Source organism: Empidonax traillii, unplaced genomic scaffold (assembly GCF_003031625.1).
Source record: "Empidonax traillii isolate 1590-97213 ecotype Southwest subspecies unplaced genomic scaffold, ASM303162v1 scaffold304:size641404, whole genome shotgun sequence".
Taxonomy (NCBI): domain Eukaryota; kingdom Metazoa; phylum Chordata; class Aves; order Passeriformes; family Tyrannidae; genus Empidonax; species Empidonax traillii.
Genome location: NW_020955497.1, coordinates 97787 through 119962, shown reverse-complemented (window position 1 = coordinate 119962; position 22176 = coordinate 97787). Strand labels below are relative to the sequence as shown.

General features: G+C 43.2%; 1 protein-coding gene across 1 annotated transcript; it reads right to left on the bottom strand.

Annotated features, from left to right (window-relative positions):
* Window positions 1-2499: 2499 nt before the first annotated feature.
* Window positions 2500-17854, bottom strand: GPR26 (G protein-coupled receptor 26). Its single transcript, XM_027890964.1, has 3 exons — window positions 16755-17854; window positions 12174-12287; window positions 2500-6204 (listed from the first exon to the last, which is right to left on the bottom strand). Exons 1-3 carry the CDS (start codon window positions 17420-17422, stop codon window positions 5973-5975), a joined length of 1014 nt encoding a protein of 337 aa, XP_027746765.1. The 5' UTR covers window positions 17423-17854; the 3' UTR covers window positions 2500-5972.
* Window positions 17855-22176: the final 4322 nt, after the last annotated feature.

Here is a 22176-nt window from a genome sequence, read left to right as displayed (position 1 = left end):
AGAGCAATTAATCATCTAATAATCTAAAGTAGGGGCAAATGTTTATGTCCAACTGTATCTGGAAGGACTGGTAATGCATTACATTCCTGCAAGAATTCAGAAGGGAATGATTAGTGATTGCCAAATACATGAAATTTTATCCTAAAATAATCTTAAGAAAATAAAAACACTGTGAAAAAAAAAATCTGAAGTTTAGAAAAATGCCCTGTGTACAAATAAAGGTAAATCAAGGCACCTCTTAGTTATCTATTTCTATTTTCCAAGGCAATCTGTGATAATAGTTTTCAAATGCCTATCTGGGAAGCCCTGTGGTTTCTGCTATAAAAAGATCCATTCTTTACTCTGGCTGATGCAGGTGGCTTTGTTTTACTTGAATGAGGATGGGCTGGATGACAGAGCACAGAGAACTTGTCCCCAACCTTGTCACATGTTTTCTGTGTGACCCTAAGGACAATGACTTTTTAACTGATTTTTTTTCCTAACAAAAGTCATTCAATTTATGAGGTTTCTTTTTTTCTTTTTTTTTTTTTTTCTCCCTCTGTTGCTTTTTGATCCCATCAGCAAAGAAGGAGAAGGAGAATTTTGCCTGTCTTTTTACATAAGGATCTCATAGTCAGAAGGGAATGTAAAACTCTTTGATATTCAACAGGGCTTTCTAAAATTTTTATTTAAGACCTCAAAGCGGTGCAAGTGCAATAGGACTGAACAGAACCTCCTGAGAGGGGCAGCAAGAGGAGATCTGCAGCCAGCTTTGCACCTGGACCCTGCTGCATTCCCACTAATACCTCACTAGGATGCTCTGGCATTTCATTCAAAAGCATTGCTTTTCTGTTTCCTTAGGATCTCTTGCTGGATCCAAAATCCAAGAGGATGGAGGGGGTTTGAATTTTTTTTTTTTTTTTTTCTCTTTGTATGAGATTTTAAGAAAGGTTTGCTTTAAAGCTCTAATTGTACAGCTACAGTGACTGGAACAAGGAAGATGGAGAGGGACTTTTTAGAACAGCATGGAAGGACAGGAAAAGGGGGAATGGTTTCAGACTGAAAGAAGGTAGGGTTAGATTGGATATTAGGAAATAAATTCTTCCCTATGATGGTGGGGAGGCCCTGGCACAGGTTGCCCAGAGAAGCTGTGGCTGCCCCATCCCTGGAAGTGTCCAAGGCCAGGTTGGACGGGGCTTGGAACAACCTGGGCTAGTGGAAGGTGTCCCTGCCCACGGCAGGGGGTGGAATGAGATGATCTTTGAGGTCCCTTCCAACCCAAAGCATTCTAGGATTCAGTAATAACTCCAAATAGAGATCCTTTTCCTACCACGTCTTTGTAGATTATTAATTAGCCATGTGGACTTGTGCCTTTGGGAACATTGAAACCATGTGCAATGCTATTTCTTGAACAAAAAAAAATATGGTATTTTTCTACACAGTTGCCACCGATTCATGCTGTCACACACCTGATGCATTTTGTTCTTGGCACACACATTTCTGAAGTGCACTTACAGTCTGTAGGGCAGATCATCCTTCTTATAAATATAGACATATATGATAAACTATAGCAACCTCTCTGGTTCATTAGATCAGCATTATTTGCTTAGAAACCAACAATCCTAAATACATATTTACACCATACACACCAGAACTACAGGTAAGAAGTAGACATTTGACAAAGACTGCAGCAGCTCTTTTCTCCATGTAAACTTTTATACCCCCCCAACAAGGACAGCTGCCTCTTAGAGCAGGGTGGTTTTCCTTAAGAAGCTTCACCCATCAAAGATTTTTGATATATTGAATGCTGAAAGAATAAAAAGCAAATTAAACAAACAAAAAAATAGCAGATTTAAGGCTACAATGTTATTGTTCTCATTTATTCAGCTTTGGGAAGGTTACAAAGGTATAATCCCTGATTCTGCAAACGCATAAGCCTGTGCTCAGCCCTCACTATCCAGCAGAGCACACACAGAGTGACCATGGGATCAGGACTTAACTGAGCTTTCTGTGCTGAAGTATTTTGTGATTTTTAGGGTAAAGTAACAAGTGTCTGCTTTTGAGCTTTCCTTAGTGACAAGAACACTGAACACGGGGAGAAGGCAGCTCTAACAGTAGTGAAAAGCAAGCAATTTCCAAAGGGTTGTTCCAAGGGGTATTCACTGTACGTGTAAAAATTCATAGGGCAAGATATGCAGAGCCTTCTGAGCCTTCTTCGTTTGGGATTAAGAGACATAAGGGAACTGGGAAACCTTAGGCCTGTAGGTCCAGAAAAATTTCCTTTCTGCAGTCTGCCTAAACCTCCTGGACTTGAGGAATTAGGCTGTCTCTGGTCATTCAAACAATGTGAGTAGTTTCCACAGAGCCCATCTGAATGCCAGCAGAGTCTTCCCAAGCCAACAAGGATCTTCCTGTGGAGTCTGTGCTGCTCTTGCAGGCTCAGCCCACCCTATGGCAGCTACTGAGTTCTGACAGAATTTTCACCTTTGTCTTTGAGATGAGTGAATATCTGAGAGTTCGTAGTTCCCAACCTGCCTGACCCTCAGCCTCCCACTCACATCTATCTCTTCCTCACTTTTGTAACCTCTTAAAGGTGTTCTCATGCAGCTGTTACTTGAAGCTAAGTCTAAAACATCTTCCAAAAATTATTTAAAAAAAAAATACTTTCCAGGAAGATTTTACTGTTGACCTGAAGCAGACTTATATTCACCTAATAAGACCAAATCCTCAGGTGAAACCAACTATTTTGTTGATTTATGTCAGGAGAGAACATGGTAATTATTAATTATTCTACAATTATCAACCTGTTGTAGGTTTTTCCAAATCTAGTTACCCAGATCTTCACATTCAAACTGGCTCAAAACCATCACATAGACCATGATCCTAGTTCACACTTAGGGCTCTGAAATTATACAAATTACTGTAAAAATAAACAAAAGGAAAAGCTCAGAATCCACAAAATGACATAGTGGACTAAATTCTCTTAGTCATCTGCCAGTGTTCTGCCTGCCAAATTTACAAGATATGAAGAAAATGTTAATTGGACATGCATGTGAGGAATAGATATCGCATATGGGACACGGATGCCAACAAACAGAAAACTGCATATTGCCTAAGCAGCTGCCCAGTTTTGCACATGCAGTTCCAGATTTTGGGCACACGTTGCAGCCATACTTTACAAACTTTTTCAAAAATATTTAAATAACAAATGGAAATTCCCCTTCCCCACCCCCCGCTCCCTCCCCCGCACACACACGTGTGTTTGACAAGAGAACAGCTCTGCTTCGTGAGCAGAGGTAATAAATAAATAAATAAATACTGTGCATTACATTTACCATCATTATTCTAACTCACTCGAGTCAAAGTGTTGTATAGAACATATAATACTCAGCAGACAGTTACTCATATCTACATTCATCATTTTAGACATACATTTTGGAAAATTTTGCCAGTTGCCTATAAGAATTCAGCTGAACATCTAGCACTTAACAAGCCACAGTATCATATTTCTAGTGTCCTATAAAATGCCATCAGGGAATGTTAGGGCATTACTTTTATTTTGTGTGCTGAGGCAGTTTGTCAAGCACCAGCATTTACAACTCCCGCTTGCTTCAGGTTGGTGGAAAGATGACAACGTGTCGGAGAGCTGATGCAAGGAAGGGGAAATTATATCTATTCTCTGGTATAAGATTAATTGTAGAAGAAAGGCACCATGAAAGAAAGACAAATTTTTAAACATGTACAAGTGGAGAGATTTATTGCTCATGGTGACACGTAAATCAACCAGTGACTGACTTTGATACACAAGCATAATGAGACAAGTCCAATGCTCTATTTTTCTCTGTCTTTTGATAGACGTCCTAAATGTAGAATAGGTTTGGTTTTTTTTTTTTTTTCTTAGGAAATTACCTTATTCCCTTTGAATTTGAAATTTTAAATCCTTCTGAAGTTAACCTTATCAACATACAAACCTCCCATTGAGTTTGGCAACAGCCCCTTGTATAAATTAACAACAGTTGTGGACTTTGACAATCATCCTGGGGCAGTTTAGTAAAAGTGGTCTGAATAAAACATATAGTGAATTGTTATAGAGCTTTTTATCTTTTTTTAAAACTCCTATGTTCTGATACACTCCAGTCATCAGAATGACTTGGATTTCTTAAGGAACAAGTATTAAGCTGGGTGTCTTTAACTATTGCACCTGAGAAAATTATGGTAAGCCTAAGAAACAAAATGATCGAGATGAGGTAGACTATTTAATCTGGTGGAGAGTTAATTTGAATGCAGTGTTGTAAGAACTTGGATTCTGTGATTATAAAAGTGTGTAGATTTCATTGCAATTATGGTATTTTTATAGCTGAATAGTAATTAAGCTAAAAATTTTTATTTACATGGTTTCTTTATATGATCTTCATCATATAAATTCTTCCATTTACAGAGCAGGTGACTATGTAAATTTATATACTAACATGGTTCCTTGCAGCTGTAGCCCATGCCAGGGCAGGGGTTAGGTCAATCCAGACTGATAACAGAGGTGTTACCCCACATTCACTGGCTTTGGGGTGAAGCCCCTCACTGAGTTCCCTGTCTGGGCTTTGAATCAGAAGCCAGAAAATTCAACAGTGGGTGTTTTTTTGCAACTTATTAAGCCCTATTCTTGGATGAGAGTAGGTGGTAACTAAAAAGTAATCCCACATTTTTACTACTGGGGCTCCTATTTTCTCAGTATGATCCTGGCTGTGTTTTCTCAGTATGGGATTGACAGAGGGAATATAAGAAAGGGTAGGTGGTAACACAGCCAGCTGTGTCAGCTGTTATTTAAGCTGCCACTGCACGCATGAAGCCTAATTAACCAAGACTATTCTAAATCTGGGCCCATGCATCTGAAGGCTTGGGAAATGTTAATAATGTTCCTATGCATAATTGCAATCTAGAGCTGTAAAGATTTGGACTGAAACCTCCTGAGATTTGCTCGTTCAGATGTGGATCCAGATTATTGGCTCCACTTTCTTGGTGGAGTGGAGGCCTATTATTTTTCCTCCACTTGCTCTGGAAATTATACTTTAACTCAGATTTAGGCTCATCTTTCCTTTAAGTAGGAAAAAACTAATCATGATTAATAACTCCTCAGAAAAAGGGATTTTTTTTTTTTCCTGGGCACAGGGCCCAGTTCTGCAGATTTGGGCAAAATACAGTTCTTTATAGCTCAGATACATGGAATTAGGCAGGAGGCATCCTGACCTTTCCACTCTGTCTACCTTACGAATTTTTCTGCAATCTAACGGGGAGAAAATTAGTGGGATTTTGTGTAAATTCCTTTAAAATTTAGATTCATGGCTGAATCCACCCTGTAGCATACTTCAAGAGTGTTTTTTCCTTCAATTCTACAGGATTGTTAAAAACAAAAATATACAAATGAAAAGGCTGAAAGCTGTGTTGGGCACTGGCCTAATAGATAAAGATTTTTATTTTTTTTTAAGCTTTTTCCATTAAGGGTTTTTTTTTTCTATACACAACCTCTTCAAGCAACTAGACTGGGCTGGGTTTTGCAAAGCCGTGTTGGCAGCTACACCAGGGGGAGCTTTACCTGCAGCCAGTGAAAAACTCAGCACAGATCCCCCCGTGCAGCTTTGCAGAACAACCTCACGACGGCACCAGTTTACTCCCATTACTTTCAGTGAGCCCTTCTGCCGAGGACTAGCTTTTTATCTGTGGGTGCAACTGCTGATGGAAATCAATGGGAGATTTGTATTTGTGAAGCCTGCAGGACCACGGATCAATAGCGCTCTTCCAGTCGGAGGCAGGAGGCCCAAAGCAGCCCTGACTCCCTAAGATGTTAACGTGGACTACTGGAAGGGCGTGGGCTGGCATTGACCCTGGCCATGACTGCCTCCCAAAACCTGGACAGCTGAGGAGAGCTACTAGGGATAGGCCATTGAGTTTTGTCCCACATATATCATGTTTTATGTCTTTTAGGTCCCATACCAGGCTCCTCACTCGTTCAGCTGCGACGTGTTTGGGTTGTGCGATTCGCTCGTGAGGGCGGAGGTGTTGATGGAGCTCCTCTTGAGGATCTTGTTTATGATGTCCTTCCACGTCTTCTTGTACTGATGCCGGAGCAAAGAGTACACAAAAGGGTCTGAAACAGCTTTGCTGTAAGCCAAGCACTTGGAAATGATTCCCCAGTGGGAGTTGATGTGGACCACGGAGGATAATTCAACAAGTCTGCGAAAAGGGGGAGGGAGAAAGAGTGAACGTTCCTATTAAAAACCCCAGAGCAACAGCATAACTGGAAGACTTTAACCCACCTCCAAACCCCCCAAGCTATTCCTGGGCAATTACAGCACAGCAAAAGAAAAGGAAGCCATACTCATGAAAACGTGAATGTTGTTCTCCTCTTACGAATTTTTAAGACTGCAAATGTAAGCTTGAGGTCTGTTGGCCAAAATGCTGTTGCTTGGCCTCATGGAAGTCTTATTTCTCTACCATTATCAATCTAAAAATCCAGCATCTAGCCTGAATTTGTGGTTCTAACTCCCCTTTAGGGCATCTGGGAAGCCACTCATTAGTGGCATCCAGCTTTCTATCCAACTCCTAGAGAGAGTTCAGTGCTTTTAAACAATCTGCCTGAGTTGCAGAGGCACACAAGGAAGGAAAATAAGTCATCAAGAGATGGCATATTACATCCTGAATTTAAAAACTGGTCAGTTTAAAGGCCAAACACACACTTTTGCAATAAATCTACCAAGACAAAACTTTTAAATTATTAGGGGATGGAAGAGCTTCACATACTCCTCACACCCAAACTAGCACAGATAGTTCGCTGTGTACTCAGGGGGAGTATTTCTGACAGTGAAATATTGATAACTCCCCATGTCTTTGAGCAACACCAAAGGGCAGTTCTGTTCAATATGCCTCTATAGCTGTTAGAAACTATCGATTTTCATAGAGGGCAAACAGCCACATGTGCTGCTAGAGAGCCCCATGAGGCCACGGCAGATCAGATCTCTGTTGAAACTCTCTTCAGCAGCAGATGTTCTTAAAATTGTCTGGAAAACACTTCAACCACTCGTGTTTCTTCAGACAAAGCACCATTTCCAAGGAGCATTCTGATGCATGGCTCCTACAGCAGCAATAACAGTAATGCTGGCACTTCGAGCAGTTTAGAGAGGAGGATTTCTTTTTCCCTCAGTCATTTTATTCTCATTCCATAAACTTTCACTGCATTGTGTTGTTTAAAATAATGCTGGCAGATGGCACAGTCCAGTCATTTGAGCATGAAAGTGGGACTAAGGAGCCTTAATTTGTTACAGCACTATGAGCTTCTGTCTCTCTGTTCTAGTTTGCCCAGCAATTCCATCACTTTGGGTGTCACTTCCACTGGAGCACGTGCACAGTGATGCTTTTTGGTGTGGGGGCAGCCAAAATGCTCTCTGGGCTCACAGATGTGTGAGACATTTCAGGTGACCAGGTTATGCTACATTAAAATACCCTGGATTTGCTTGTGCCACTCCACTGGTGCTACTTGCCTCAGCAGCTCGGAGGTCCCAAAGAACCTCAAAATCTGAAGTTCTGTCCCATTCCTCTCTCCCTTCATCTCAAATGTTATTATTTCAACCTCCCCTTCTAACTCTGGGCCATTACTTTTCTTACAAAGCAGGAGGAGGACTGAGACAAAATTATCATCGACTCCAGCTGCTGGGTGGTCTCATCTGGTGTATTCTCTCCTGTTTAATAAAATGGAGATTATGACATCCAAATTAATGTGTTCTAAAATGAGAATTGACAATTTGGAAATTAGTCAGCTCCTGAGTCATATTTACATTGTAATCTACCATGATCCATCCTTCTTGTTGTTCTCCACTCCATTTATTTGATGCCTGCCTCGCATTTGGAATTTCATCATCTTGAATTTCATCTGGATGATTTGTTTTTACTGAATGCTGTACAGATGAGAATTTGATTATGTTTAATTAAATTCTGTGGATGCCTTGAATAACCAAAATGTGACAAACGTGTGTCTGATCTCTGTCAATCAGTTCTATGAGACATTAACAATCTCCATTTAAGGCATATCAAACAGACACTTCAGGGTTGCAAGCCTAGACTTGCTAATTTTACCCTCATTGACTGATCAAGTGAAAAGCCTACACTTCTATTAAAAAAAAAGCTTTAAATATTTTCTTTGATTGAATTCTGCAAGTTTCCTTGACATTTACACATTTTTTCAATTCTCATGTGTTATTTTTTTATGGTAAATTACATTTGCAGTTATCAAGCAGCAAACACAGAAATGCAGCCAAACACCCAGCTATGCGTTTCCATTTCATGTACACTGAAATGTCAGCCTTTCAAGGCATATCACATACTTTATTGCCTTTGAAAGGCTTTGTTTATCATTTATGAGGGAAATTATATGCATAGCTTCAATTTTCATGGAATGTTTCAGCCAAAAAGAAGACATTTTCAGTGAAGGAATATTAATATTTCAGTGCTACCTGTAAATTAAATTTTACAGCATCAGCTACATAATTCCTTATCTTGCTTTCATAAGCCACTCTTCTACTGTTTGGTCTTCAAAACCTTTTTATTTCAAAGCTGTAAGCTCTTTTGCTCTGATACCTTGTTCATATTTTAGAAATTTTAGTTCTGTAGAGTGTGTCATGTCACGTGGCTATCCAATTATTTTATCTCACTTTCAGTAAACAAATGAGAATGGGATGCTGAAGAGGATGACCTTGATCTCTATGCACATAATACTGGAAATCCTTTATTTACATGTGCAGTTAATCACTACACTAATATATGTTTACTGAACATGTGTACACCCAGCTGGAAGGCTGAATAAACGGCAACATCTCTGTCCTGCATTGCTTAAACCTGGGGCTTTAACTGAGTCACTGAGACAAGTCTGAATAGACCAGAGCCTCAAACAAGTTAAAATGTCTTGCTGTTCAGAAGTGAAAGAAAACTGGCACTGCAGGCTGGAGCTGGTAGATGATGGAGCTCTTACAAGAAGAAATTCAGTGCCTTCCCCAAGAATTTGTATGAATTCTTTGAGGTAACATTTCTGTTTCTGCCTAATTCTGACTTTTTTTTTTTTCCCCATACAAGTCCTGTAGTACTAGAATAATACATTGGTTTTTATTTTGATGTTAATAATTTGAATAAGTTGATCATCCCTGGAATGGTCAAAGCCAGGATGGATGGGGATTGGAGCAACCTGGGCTAGTGGAAGGTGTCCCTGCCCATGGCAGGGGGTGGAATGAGGTGGTCTTTTAAGGTCCCTTCCAACCCAAAACATTCTATGATTCTGTGATCAGAATTTATCTTGCAAATCTTACAAACCTTTGCTTTCAGTCACTGCTGTTCCCCAGAGCTGCAGGAACCCTGTGCCAGCAGCACAGGGGTGTAAGGACAGCAAACAGGATTGTCTGGTTCGTCCCCAAAACCTCCCATTTTTCCACGTGGGAGCCAAATATCTCTACCTCACATCATCTGGATGGAGACTAGAAGGCCACTTCAAATATGTCAACTTATGATTGCACAGGAAAGTCATGCATTTATAGGCACAAATAGGCAAGAATACAAGTTGCAGAGGAATTCTGAACTTCTTATCTCCCAGGCAGGATCTGCATATGCAGAGAGCAAGAAATCAGTTTAAAAACGGAGTTTATTTACCCCTTGTCCCCCAGAGATTATACAAGACAATTTTAATCTTCTTCTGCCTGTTCCATCATCCTCAAATGCAACCTGAGGGCTTGGGTCTATGAACTTCTGTTTGATATTACTTCAGGATTTTTAATTTAAGGCCAATTTCCTCACACATTGACAGCACTTATTAACTTGCATGAACAAAGTTCTGTATTTCAGTATGAAATGCCCGGAGTTTGAAATGGATATTAAAAACTTATCTTCATTTTTTCTTATGAAAAAGATCCTTGGAGAAAAGAGGTTTGGAACAATGCTATCTAATTGCATGATATTAAATATAGCAAAAAAAGAGATGTGTACTTATAGAAAAACCAAGAAACAAACTAAGCCTAGAAATATATAATATGTGGTAATACATCTGTCATACTGATGGAGTGGAAACACTGAATCAAGAAGAACAAAATTCTACTGATACAATACTTAAGGTCATCTATTGAACTAATTAGGATGGTGTTTTCTTCATAAAAGAAGTGCCTAATCTGATTTTCACCTTAATGTGGTCTGAAAAACTCTGGTTTATCCAGAGAGGCATTTATCTGTCTGGGATTACAAGCACAACTCCTTTACTGGTTCATGGAACTTCTAGTGACACCTATTTATTTTTAGTGTTGAGACAGAAAGATGCTGTTATAGTACAGCCTTGTGATTTGCTGCTTTCAGCCTCCAATTCAGGGAGTACTTGAGAGCATGTTTAATTTAAGTGGATTGCTGATTAGAGCTGACTGACCAAATGAGAGGCTGAGCAATGCGCTCCCTCCTCTGTCTGCTCTTCCCTGCCTTCAAATGGGATTGACTGACACTCTCTTGTAAATGCAAAGTGCTGGGCATAGCCCAGAAAATACTACTTGCTTGCAAAATTAAACTCAAAAGTCTCCTGTCCCCTTGACTTCAAGACCCTCAGCCCCACGTGTGAGGCAGAGGGAGGCGCAGAGATTGATGCATATCCTTGAATATCCATGCATGCAAGTGTCCAGTAAGGTCTCTCAAGCAGCTTAAGAGGGAATTCCCCTTGGCATGTTGTGCTGAGCTCTCCCTGGGCATGTCAGAACTGAAAAGACCAGGAATGTGAGAGAATTCAACAGCCCTGGTAAGCCTGGCCAGCTCCCAGGGCGCATCTTCTCATCATCACTGTTACGGATCTTGTATGGACTAAAGGCAGAAGGCTCAGGATTTTTCTAACCCCTCTTCTGTGTCTTAAAAGCCACTGGGACACAACTTGGGACACCACAAGGTGAGGAGGACGTGGGGAAGTGGTGCCTGATTGCTGGGCTGAGATGCCCGTGGAAGAGCACAGAAATACTTGTGACAGTTCTGGTCAGAGCTCTCAGGACTGAGCCACCAGCTATTGTGTGACTGGGATGATTTTCACTAAGATCAGACCCTCAGCATAAAATAAAAATGAACCATTTGCAACGAGATGAGTAGTTTAATGTCTTATAGCTTGAGATCTGAGGCTACATGTCCATAGTTACAAATCCTTTTATACCATTTAACTGTGTGGCTTGGAATGATGTCTTCTGAGCACTAACTGAAAGTGAAGGTGATTCCAGTAAATTGCTTTTATTTTTTTAATTCTAGAAAATCAGGACATTATATGGAAATGGAAAAACTTAGGGTTCACTCCATGTCCATTTATACTGAACCTTAATTCAGCTTTTTCAGTGATTTTATTATGTTGGATCTGAGTTTGACTGAAGTCAGCCCCACTAATTTCTACTTAAAAGTACTGGAATAGGAGACATTTTAAAAATATTTTTTTCTTTCTCTGTTCTGCATAGCAGCATCTCAGTTTTTCCAGAGTCTTTCAATAAGGAATGCAAGCTATAAATTTCCTTCAACAGTTAGATAACATTTTTCTGGATATACTCACTTTCTAATACTTTATATTTCATAGGAGTAATTTAGTGTTTCCCACAGGAACCATTTCCAAAGATAAGCTAGTAGACAGATAGACATCTGACCATAAATCACAAGCAATATTTTTTTTTTGTTATGAGCCAGCACAGCTTTGATATTTGGTGTTTATGACTAATAAACTCTATCCAGTCAGACAAAACTATGGTTTAAGTCTGGGGACCCTGTTCTCACCTCAGCTGGATCTTGTTGACCAAATTTTTACATTCTGACCTATTCATGCAAGTGAAGGGAGGCAACCTAGGCAGTAGGTGACTACTTGATCCCAAAAAAAGTCTGCAAAATTGTTTGGACTGACTCCCTAAATCACTCCCATGTGACCAGCACACTGACTGGGCTGTCTGAGCTGACTCTGATCAGAATCCTGCCCCAGGATTGAACTGGATAAGCACTATGACATTTTACATAATTTGTTAGCTCAGTAAATGCAATCCCTCTTACAGGAGTGGAAACAGTGCATGAAATTTTCACAGGAAACAGAACAATCTTGTGGCTCAGAGGGCCCTACTTCTCTGAGTTACAATTGCCTCTCAGGAGCCTTTTCCAGGCGGTAGGTTCACACTTACCTTGTAATTACATAAGGTGCAAAACAAAGTATGAAGGTACCAATGAAGGTACTTATTTTCTTTGTTGCTCGCTGCCTCCTCCTCTTTTGTTCTTCCAGACAACGCTCTCTCACGCTGTGTGACATCCAACACAGACAAGAACATGAATCATAACATCAGGTAACAGGTTATAATGGCTTTACTTATGGAATGATGGAAAACAATCCTTCCAGTATCTGCTACGATCGCATAAGACAATGCCAGGTGCACTGCATTTATGTGGGGCAATATCAGGTATTAATGCATTGTCTGGCCATCTCACCCTCCAAAAACTGCTACTTCCCTAGAAACAGCAATTCCAACACCACTACCTTAGACAGGAGAAATTTCCCAGCAAGATAAGCAATAAACCACAACAAAATCCTAACAGGAAAACACATGCTCTGGACTGGACACAACACTGGAGCAATCACTGTATGCCATAGCTATGAACTCTGCGTCCATAAATATTCCATCAGCCTGTGCAGCTCTGCATGGCTGCCGTGCTGAATGTTTTGCAAGGCTGGGAACTGTATAATAAATCCACAGCACTATGCTGTCCTCACTTCTCACCTCAAACCAACCCTGTTTCCAGCTAAACAGGCACATACTAGTCCCACCCCTTGTTTCCTCCTCGGACTAGAGATTGCCCTTTGAGTTTCCTGTTGGTGGTCTCAGCAGGCCACCAGAGAGCTGCTAATTCCCTTGGTGTGCCAGCGAGGTGATGGGACCGTGGGCCTGAGTGCTTTCACTGCAAAAAAAATCTTAGAAATCAGCACATTTTCTTGTCAAAAGTGTTATTAATGTGAAATCTCATCCTGTTCCTTTACCTGCTTGAATGACTCCTGTGCTCGCTGTGCTTTGTGAGGGAAGGGGCCGAGTTACTGCCTGCTCCAGGCAGGTAGATTGGATGGGTTGTATGTCCCAGAGTGCCAGGACCATCTGTACCTGAATGAATCCCTTTGGAAAGGGCGAAACCAAAGCCAGACTGCCATCCTGAAACCCTCTCTATGCACATAATTGTGCCACTTGTTGACTCATTGCACAGATCTCGTGGTGACGCAGTTCAGGCAAACTGAACGGGTTGGACCATGTCCTGCGTCTATACATATATAATATTTTAAAATATTTTGACATTGGCCTCTCTTTTTTTTATTGTAAATTTGTAATTGATGACTCACTCTCAGGGTCCACCCTCTCATGTGCTCGTAGCTGAGGCTTAGGGCCGTACACTGCTGTATCTGCAAATGTTTTATCATCATCTAAACACATGTTTATGTCCTGAGGATCTCAGTGTGCATTGGTGATCTCTGTGGCAATGAGTTCCTATGCTGCCTTTCCACTGTGCAAAAGAAAATGTTTTTCCTTTGTTCCATTCTATATTTGCTCTTACGTTGCCAGTCCCCAGAACAGCTATCATGACGTGATGAAATAAACACTGGAGGAAAAGTTTGTTCTCCTCGGAATGACAAATCATCTCTCTCTCAAAGAACATGCCACATCTAAAAGCATCGCATGTTCTGTGTCTGAGTTATTTGCAGCTAGAAATGACAACAGAGAAGAAAATCCACCTTTTCAAGGGAACCTATGGGCTTTCAGTTCTGCAAGAGATGGGGAACTTGGAGTGTTTTTAGGCTCAGGCAGATTATCTTAGAGGTTCAACAGCTTCACTTAAGACCTGCGTTGTTAAATTCATAGTATCCCAAGCCCACAGCAATATGGAAAAGTGTTTCTCCAAAGCAGGTTCAATTAGGGTATTCTAAGGGTGGAGAGAGTGTGTATTTTTTATCTCTAACAGTTCTCCCAGTTACATCTTTTCCTTACTGGCACATACAAAGCTGTCTCTGACTCCTGTAGCTCACACACACACGACTGTCCTGATACACTTAAAACCAGTTTCTTTTGTTCAGCCTTTCCAGATGTAGCCAGTAAATACCACAACACAGATGAGGGTATTTTATCTCATTCCTTCATATAGACAATGTACAGACAAGTATTTTGTTCTTGCACACACTTCCATGCACTAAGATAAGAACACATATGCAAGTACCAGTAGTGACACCAGTAACAGAACGGGATTATTGACTAAGCTTTCATTAAAAGATTTTTAATATCCTGGAAAATCTAAGCTACATCCCCTTGAAGGTTTGGTATTCAAAATAAAGTTTATGAGATACTGGACCTTAAGATGTGTAGATCTGGATACACCAAAAAGACTGTGTAGATAATTTGAGTGAAGAAATACATGGATTAAACACTTAAGTGAAGTTTTTCCCAAATCTCTCACAATTCCTAAGATATTTTGGTCTTAAGAACAAAGTCAAGGAACAGCAGGATCCACTAGAAATGCCTAAGCTAACTTGAAAGGACGTGTGCCCAAAACACTCCCACGAATTTGTATGGTATTTAGAGGTTTCCTTTGTACTCGTCTTGAATGATCTTCAGGAGGTCACTCATGTCTTTCTAAGTCACAGGTAATAAAGCCATCTGCCATAATGCCTGTCACTAGACCCCCTTGAGGGTGGATTCTGAGTCATAGGAAGCAGAGAAATTGTCTGTACACATTTCTCAGCGTTGAAACTAGACCCTGGAAAGAGCTGGAGGAGTCAGGGTAGCCTAAGCTGGGATTGCAAACTTCGTTCTCTCGTGTGAGTTCTCCCAGCGTCCGTGTCTGTGGTGTCAGCTACACACTGAAAACGCCTGTATATACACACTAATATAAGGCAAATGATGCCTTTGTTGTGCCAGAGCTTTATGAGCATCACTGACTCTGTGCAGCTCTCACAGGAGGGGAGGTGACCTGAGAGCTGGCCCTTTCAGCAGCAGGAGCTGTCACCGGTTAAGGCAGCACCTGCATGGGGTCAAATCAGCCACCAGTTCTGTAATCTGGAAAAGAAACTCTGTTTTCTTAGAGAGAGGCATTACAGTAACCTGATGTGAGAGGGAAGAGTTGTTGGTACAGGTTACTCACAGCAAAGTGCCTGTACCACTCTGCCTCCTCTGAAGAAAGGAAGCATCATTCCACAGCCCCACTGAATCCATTCCTCAGTGCACAAAGAGCCTCAATTTAACCTAGACCATAAAAAAAGCAGAGGAGGAGAAATAACACTGAGATTTTTGCCCTTTTTCTAAACTTTGCTGTGCAGACCATTCATGCTTGAAGCATTAGGCAAAACAAATGCTGTTTCAAACAGCCCCAGAGGGTTTATGGCACTGTCCTGGGAGTAACCACCACATCTCTTGGTACAGGAATCGAGACAGTCAAAGCACAGTTTATCAACCAGACAGCACACAGGACAGGAGGGTGTTTTTGCTCAATTTGACTGGTGAATAAGGGAAAATTTATACCTGTATTTCTCAAGAACAGCAGCAAGCCTTGCCCAAAGTTCTGCTCTGCATTCTTGGTCAAGAGACAGCTCAAAGAGCTTAACTGGAGAATTTTGAGCAAATGCTTCTGTTCTTCCGACAGTGTGCTGTCCTGCCCTGATCCTTTCAGACTTATTTGTCTTAGCCTCAGGAATCCCCAAAACTTGACCTGTTTTTGAGGACAGCCACATGTGCTCTGAGCCCTGCAGCTCTGCTCCTGGCTGGCTGCAAACAGAGAGAGAGGGTGTTTGCCTCCAGCTGGTGGGGCACAGGGGAGCAAGGGAGGTCAAATGGGATGTCAGGCACAGGACTGCCCTCTCTGCTTTCCTGTCTTCCAGGCAGATTTCTCCCCCCATTTCAGACGCCAAACCTGCACCCCTTCCAGATCCATACATTGCCTATTCATGCAGGATTTATAACATAATCCCTGATGTGACTTTTGCTCAGCATCCCAGCCTGCATTCCTTCCCGTTCGGTGCTTGCCTTCAAGCCCACTATCCTTCCAGCCCCTGGAGGCTTTTCTCCTCCCGTGTCTCGGCACGAGGGGCTTGCCTAAAGCCTCTCGTTTGAAATGGGCTTTATACATCCCTTTTTTGGCGTATCAACACAGCTGCTGAATTCCCTCTCCCTTAAATTTAAATATAGGCATTCAAGCGCACGCATTTTGCAGATGCTGTTCCCTTAGGATTCCGCCTTCAGGAATGATAAAGTTAGAGAGAGCACAGCAACGGGGAAACTGCTGAGCAAAGGAGCTGCAGGCAGCTCCCAGCTTCCCTTCCAAACTCCAACGGAAGGGACAGGTGCAACCTCCTCCCTCGGGGATCCAGAAACATTTTGGGCTGACAGTGCCAAAAATGCAAACCTACTGACCACTGAATCCACCTTCGGACACAAAGGGCAGGGATCTCATGGCTGTCTCAAAGGGAAGTGCATTATCAGCTAAAACTACCCCTTCCTTTGCCCTCCCTCCCGAAACAAGTCTTTAAGCCTGACAGAAAAGGAGTCCTATAATCAGAGAAATAAACCCAAGTAAAAAGAAACATGCAGAATAGAAACTGTCAAGGAGGATGGTTCTTTTTTTACCCCTCCCCATCCCCTGGTCTGGTAGAGATCAGACTGTTTTAACATAACACTGAACCCCCTCCTCACTTTTTGTGCCATGAATAGTCCCACTTGCTGAACACGCAGTCACCTTACCTGGGATGGATGTCCACAAGCAGCACCAAGGTCTGCATAGTGATCACGTCAATCCTCTTACAGTGAAACCGTGCCACCTTCAGCACTTTTAGATATGTGAAACACAGGATTATAAGAGAGAGGAGGAAGCTGAGGGCGTGAAAGACCCCAGTGAAAATCATAAACTGTGTCCTATCCTCTGGTCTCTTGTTGTACAGGGTGCAGGAGGCATAGAGGTGGTGGAAACCCACCCAGGAGAGAGAAGCTGCCACTATCGGGAAGGACACCGAGTGCAACCACGTGTAGCTCAGTATGAGAGCAGCATCTCTGTACCTCATTTTGGAGTGGTAACTTAGGGGGAAGACCACAGCAATCCACCTGTCAATGCTCAAAGCTGCCATGCTCAACATGGAATTCGTGGTGAGAAAAGTCTCCAGGAAGCCCACAGCGTGGCAGATAGGGTCTCCTCCTGGCTGACTCTTGTAAATGATCCCGGCCAAGGTCAGGGGCATGCTCGAAACGGCCATCAACAGGTTGCAGAAGGTGAGGTTGAGGATGAACAATCCCGGGACCTGCTTGCGGATGTCAGCGCTGTACAGGAAGCACAGCAGCACCAGCACGTTGGCCAGCAGGGCCACGAGCATCAGCAGCACCACCACGAAAGCCAGGATCAGCTCCCAGATGCTCATGGTGCGTCCAAGTCACAGGAGAGACATCTCCGAAACTGCGCCGCGCCGGCACCGGGGGAACATGGTGCGAGGTGCACCCACCTCGCCCTCCTCCCCAGCCTGCTCGCTCCCTTGCATGCCCTCCGTGTTTTTGGAGGAGCTGCAGTTTTCTCCTCCAACCTCCCCCTCCTCGCTGCTCCTTTCCACGTCAACGCTTTCCGAGACGTGCACAAAAGCTCTGGGAATGCCCATCAAACTGCGAGGAGGGCTTAAAAAATATCAGCAGGACTGAACCACTGTCTCCATCCGGTCCATTTGAAGGAGTGCACGTTATTCTGAGAAACTGCTCTCCCGAGATCCCTAATTAGCAGCCCCAAGCTTGCAAGAAATTCACCGAGTGAATTGTGCTCTCTTTCTCCCCTTGCTTTCTGTCTCTCTCTCTCTCTCTCTCTCTCTTTCTCTCCCCTCCCCGTCTCCTCCAGCCCTCACTCCCTCCCAGGCTGGCTGTAACCTGCTTTTTATGATCACAGATAAAAACCCCATTAATGGATTAAAGCATGCACACTGCTGGTGATTCGCAAACGTGATTATGTCATCCCTGCTCTACAACCCCTCCCCTTCTCCTCGCGACTGTGACCAGACTTTCCTCAAGAGAAATCCCATGCTTTCAGTTAATTGATTTAGCCATTAATTTGCAAACAGCCCTGTAACCGAATTCCTGCACTCCAGTGTGTTTCCCACATTTCTGTGCATCACTTGCAGTGCTGCTACTTGCTCTCAGCCAGGGCAGGGGCTTTCTTTTCTCTTCATTAGCTGTGCTTAAAGAGATGTGGAAAAATGGATATATTCTGCTACTTCTTCTGGAGCTGCCATTAGGCAACCGGAATAGTTTTCCTGCTCTACTTTAGCACTTTGCAGTCCTGTGTCTCCAAGCCTGATGCGTGGGAGGAAAATGATCGCCTTCTTATCTCCTTTAAAAGCAAGGAAATCAAAGCCCAGGTGCCCCTGCCACATGCCCAAGGTGACAGAGCCAGGTGAGCGGCAGAGGCAGCGTCGTGCTGCAGGTACCACTATTCAGTCGGGCTTTTCTCCTCTTCCACAGTTTTTTTGCTTTCTCCTAATCAAAGCCTCCCTCCCCGCGAGGCTGAGCACCACTTCTTCAAAACCAAGGAGCGGCTTGGCAAAGGAAATAGGAATGAGTCTGTATTGCACATAATTAGGTGTTAAAATTAAGTTTGCTTTAAGGGATGGAGCGGGAGCTGTTTCCTGATTGCCTTTCCTGTCTCTTTAAATCAGTTTTAAGTGGGAATGCTGAGAGTTTGCAAGCAATCAGGACAGCTTTCTCATCGAGGCAGCCAAGCCTTAACCCCTGCACAATAAGAAGGCAAAAAGATACCCTGCAGCAGAGTTACTGGGGCTTGGTAAGTGCTTGTGCACGTGTGTGAGAGCTCTCTGCTCGGGCAGATTTTCCCTCTGTGCCTGAAGCCCTGCCAGAGCCGAGTGTGTCCATGCACAGCAGCTGTTCCCTGCAGCCACTCGGGACCACGGCTCAGGAGCTGTCACCCTGCACGCTGTCAGGGCTTTGCATGCTGTTGGAAAGCCCCTTTTCTTTCGCTTCAGATTTGTTCTGTTTTCTTCAGCCAGGCTTTAAAGGGCTAATGGAGTCGCCAAAGGCAGCTGAGGCTCCCCAGGACAGGGTGGGTTCGCAGGGCCTACACACAAACATTAATCAGGGAAGGAGCAGCTCAGGGTGCAGAGCCCAGGGCAGTTTGTGAGCCCTGTGAGCTGCCTGTCTCTGGAACACAAGTCCATGTCCTCATGCCACATGGATGATGTGCAGGACTGCAGTGTCTGCCTCTTCTCCTGAGCCAGTGATCCAAAGCCACTTGAAGCTGAGGAGTCACCATCCCTGCAAGTGTTCAAAAAATGTGTGGAGGCAGCACTTGAGGACATAGTTTAGCGATGAACATGGTGGAGGTGCTGGTTTAATGGCTGGAGTTGAAGATTTTAGAGGTCTTTTCCTACCTCTGTGGTTCTTTGAGAAAAGGTGACGCCTTCTTTAAATAAGATGGGTCTTTACCCTCTTAGGAGAGGTAGGGTAAGGAGATGAGGGAGAAGATGAAGGCTTTGCTTCAGGACAAAGATTATTGGTGGACATACCCTGAAGGGCAGGAGAGGCTGGCAGAACTGTGAACTGGCTCTGCTGGGTCTCTTTACCAGGAGTGAGAAAGCATACAAGAGTGGACAAGCTGCAAGACAGGCAAGAGGAGACTCAGAATATCCTTTGGTGTGGTTTCTGAACTCCTTTTTCCAAGATCTGATGTCTCCCCTCTCTCCACCTGCCCCCCTTTTCCTCCAGACATTGTTATCAATAAGGTTAATCTCCCAGTGTTTACAGGGAAAATGTAAAAACTGATAAAACTTAAACCTACAATCAACCTAGAGGTCTTTTCTAACCTTTGTATTCTATGATTTAATGAATAATAATAATCATCATCATCACTGCCATAAAGCTTTCTAGATTTCAGGAGAAAGCTGAAGTTTTCTCTTGGTGACTGATTTGTGTTTGTGTAAGTATTTCCAACTCTTGAAGGCCCAATTAATTTACATAAGTGATTCCCCTGTTGGTAATCCCTGCAGCAGAGGATGTTTACTGAACGCCTCTGGGTGTTTTTATCATGAATACCTAAGGGAGCAGGATGGACCCATCAAATAGCTTCATTTTATACCGATCAGGAGGAAAGAATGAGCTGTGCATATGTCGAGGGTTAACCCCAGCTGGCAACTAAGCACTGCACAGGCACTCACCCTCCCCTGGGGGGGAGAATCACGGGACAGAATCATAGGATAAAATTACAGAATTGCTTAGGTTGGAAAAGACCTCTTAGGCCATCGAGTCCAAGGAAGTTCTTTGAGCCCTCATGTGAGTCAATTTTGGTTTATCTTCAGCCCAGTACCGTGCAAAACCCTGGTGGAGAGAGAAGCCACAGCTCTGTCCCTCTCAGGGCCCGACTAGTCAGGTGTCACAGTGCAGATGCAACCTTTACACCTTCTCTGTCACCTTCAGTGACCACAGACCATTTTACTTCAGCCCCTCCTCTTCCTGGCCCCAAATAACCAGTGTCACCCAGTGGCAGTGCTCAAAGCCAAGTTGGATAAGGACTTGAGCAACCTGGTCCAGTGCGAGGTGTTCCTGTCCATAGCAGGGGTTTTGGGACTGGATGATCTCTAAGGTACCTCCCAACCCCTTAAAATTCTATGATTCTGTGATTCTTGCCTGGCTCTTTACTCTCCAGCAGGTGCTGTGTGTGCCACACAGGGAATGCTGCAGGTACACTGCGGGTCACTGGGGCCAGCCAGAGGGTTCCTCGTGGGCCACTACTTTGGGGAAGTGGGGAGAGAAACCCTCCAGTGCTTCCCCACACAGCCCTTGTGCTGTGAGTGCCACAACAGCTCCAGAAGCCGCTCAGCAGAGCCCTCCTGGTTAATTATTCATGCTGGGCTGTCACTGCTGCTTTGCTTCATGGAATTAAAGAAACATCGGGTCCGGAGGCACATGGCTGATGCTTCTGGCACTTCTGCCTAATGGGTGGATATTTAAGGACTCTTAGGGCAGCTAAGGAAATCAAATCAAGCCAGGAGCAGCAGGAAGCCATGGGAACCTTTGAGTCAGGGATGTTTGTGGGTGGATGTGTGTGTAGGTGGAAGGCTCAGCTCTTCCTTTCCTTTCGGAGCCAGGTGAGAGCTTCCTTCTCAGATTAGTGGATGAGCAAACCCAGTCACTTGGTGCCAACAGGAGAGTGATTTGGTCTCTCTGTCTTATTCCTGCAAATGCAGGAAGTTAAGTGACGTATTCCAGCATGGGGTTTGGTTCACAATTTATATTTTAGAATCACTCCGTATCAGCACCGTCAGTGATGCAGATATCGAGTCCCACTTCATCTGCCTATGGAACTATGTCAGAACAGCATCCTTTTAAAGGAGGGAGTGCGTGGATGTACCTGCTTTATTTGGTTTACCTAAAAAGACAGAAAGGAGGGCTCAAAATAGAGTTTGGTCAGTTGATTTTAAGTTCACTGCCATTTCTCACAAAAAATATATTTATTAACAAAGAAAACTTATCTATATTTCAATTTGTAAAGATTTGGGAGACTTATAGTTTGGGTTTCTCCTTTTTCTTTTTTGTTCTCAACCTATTTTTACTCCTCACCTCTTCTTAAAGCTAATGAATAAAAGAGTAACTAATCTGAAAATTAACACTGAAAGATCTTGAAGAGCTCGAATCAAAAAACCAAAAATTCATCACATTTAAATTAGAATTAAATTAATATATCCATAATATTGCAGCCTGTGGAATAATATCATTACTTTCAGAGCAGGAAATTAAATTTTTCCATCAGCTCTTTCACCATTCATCTTCTGCAGAGCTTAGAAATATTCAGCACTCCCCAACACCCTTTCTAACCCAAAACTCAGAAGGTATTTCTAGAAAAGATGATTTCCAGCCTCCAGGAACTGCTGAAATATTATCCAGGGATCACAGATGGTTTGGGTTGGGTTGGAAGGGACCTTAAGGAACATTGTTCCACCCCCCTGCCTTGGGCACGGACACCTTCTACTAGACCAGGTTGCTCCAAACCCAGTTCCATCCTGGCCTTGAACACTTCCAGGGATGAGGGAGCCTCAAATTCTCTGTGCCAGTATCTCATCACCCTGACTATCGAGCGTGCCTCTTGCACCAGCTGAGAGAGAATCACCTTTGCAAACTGGGGAAA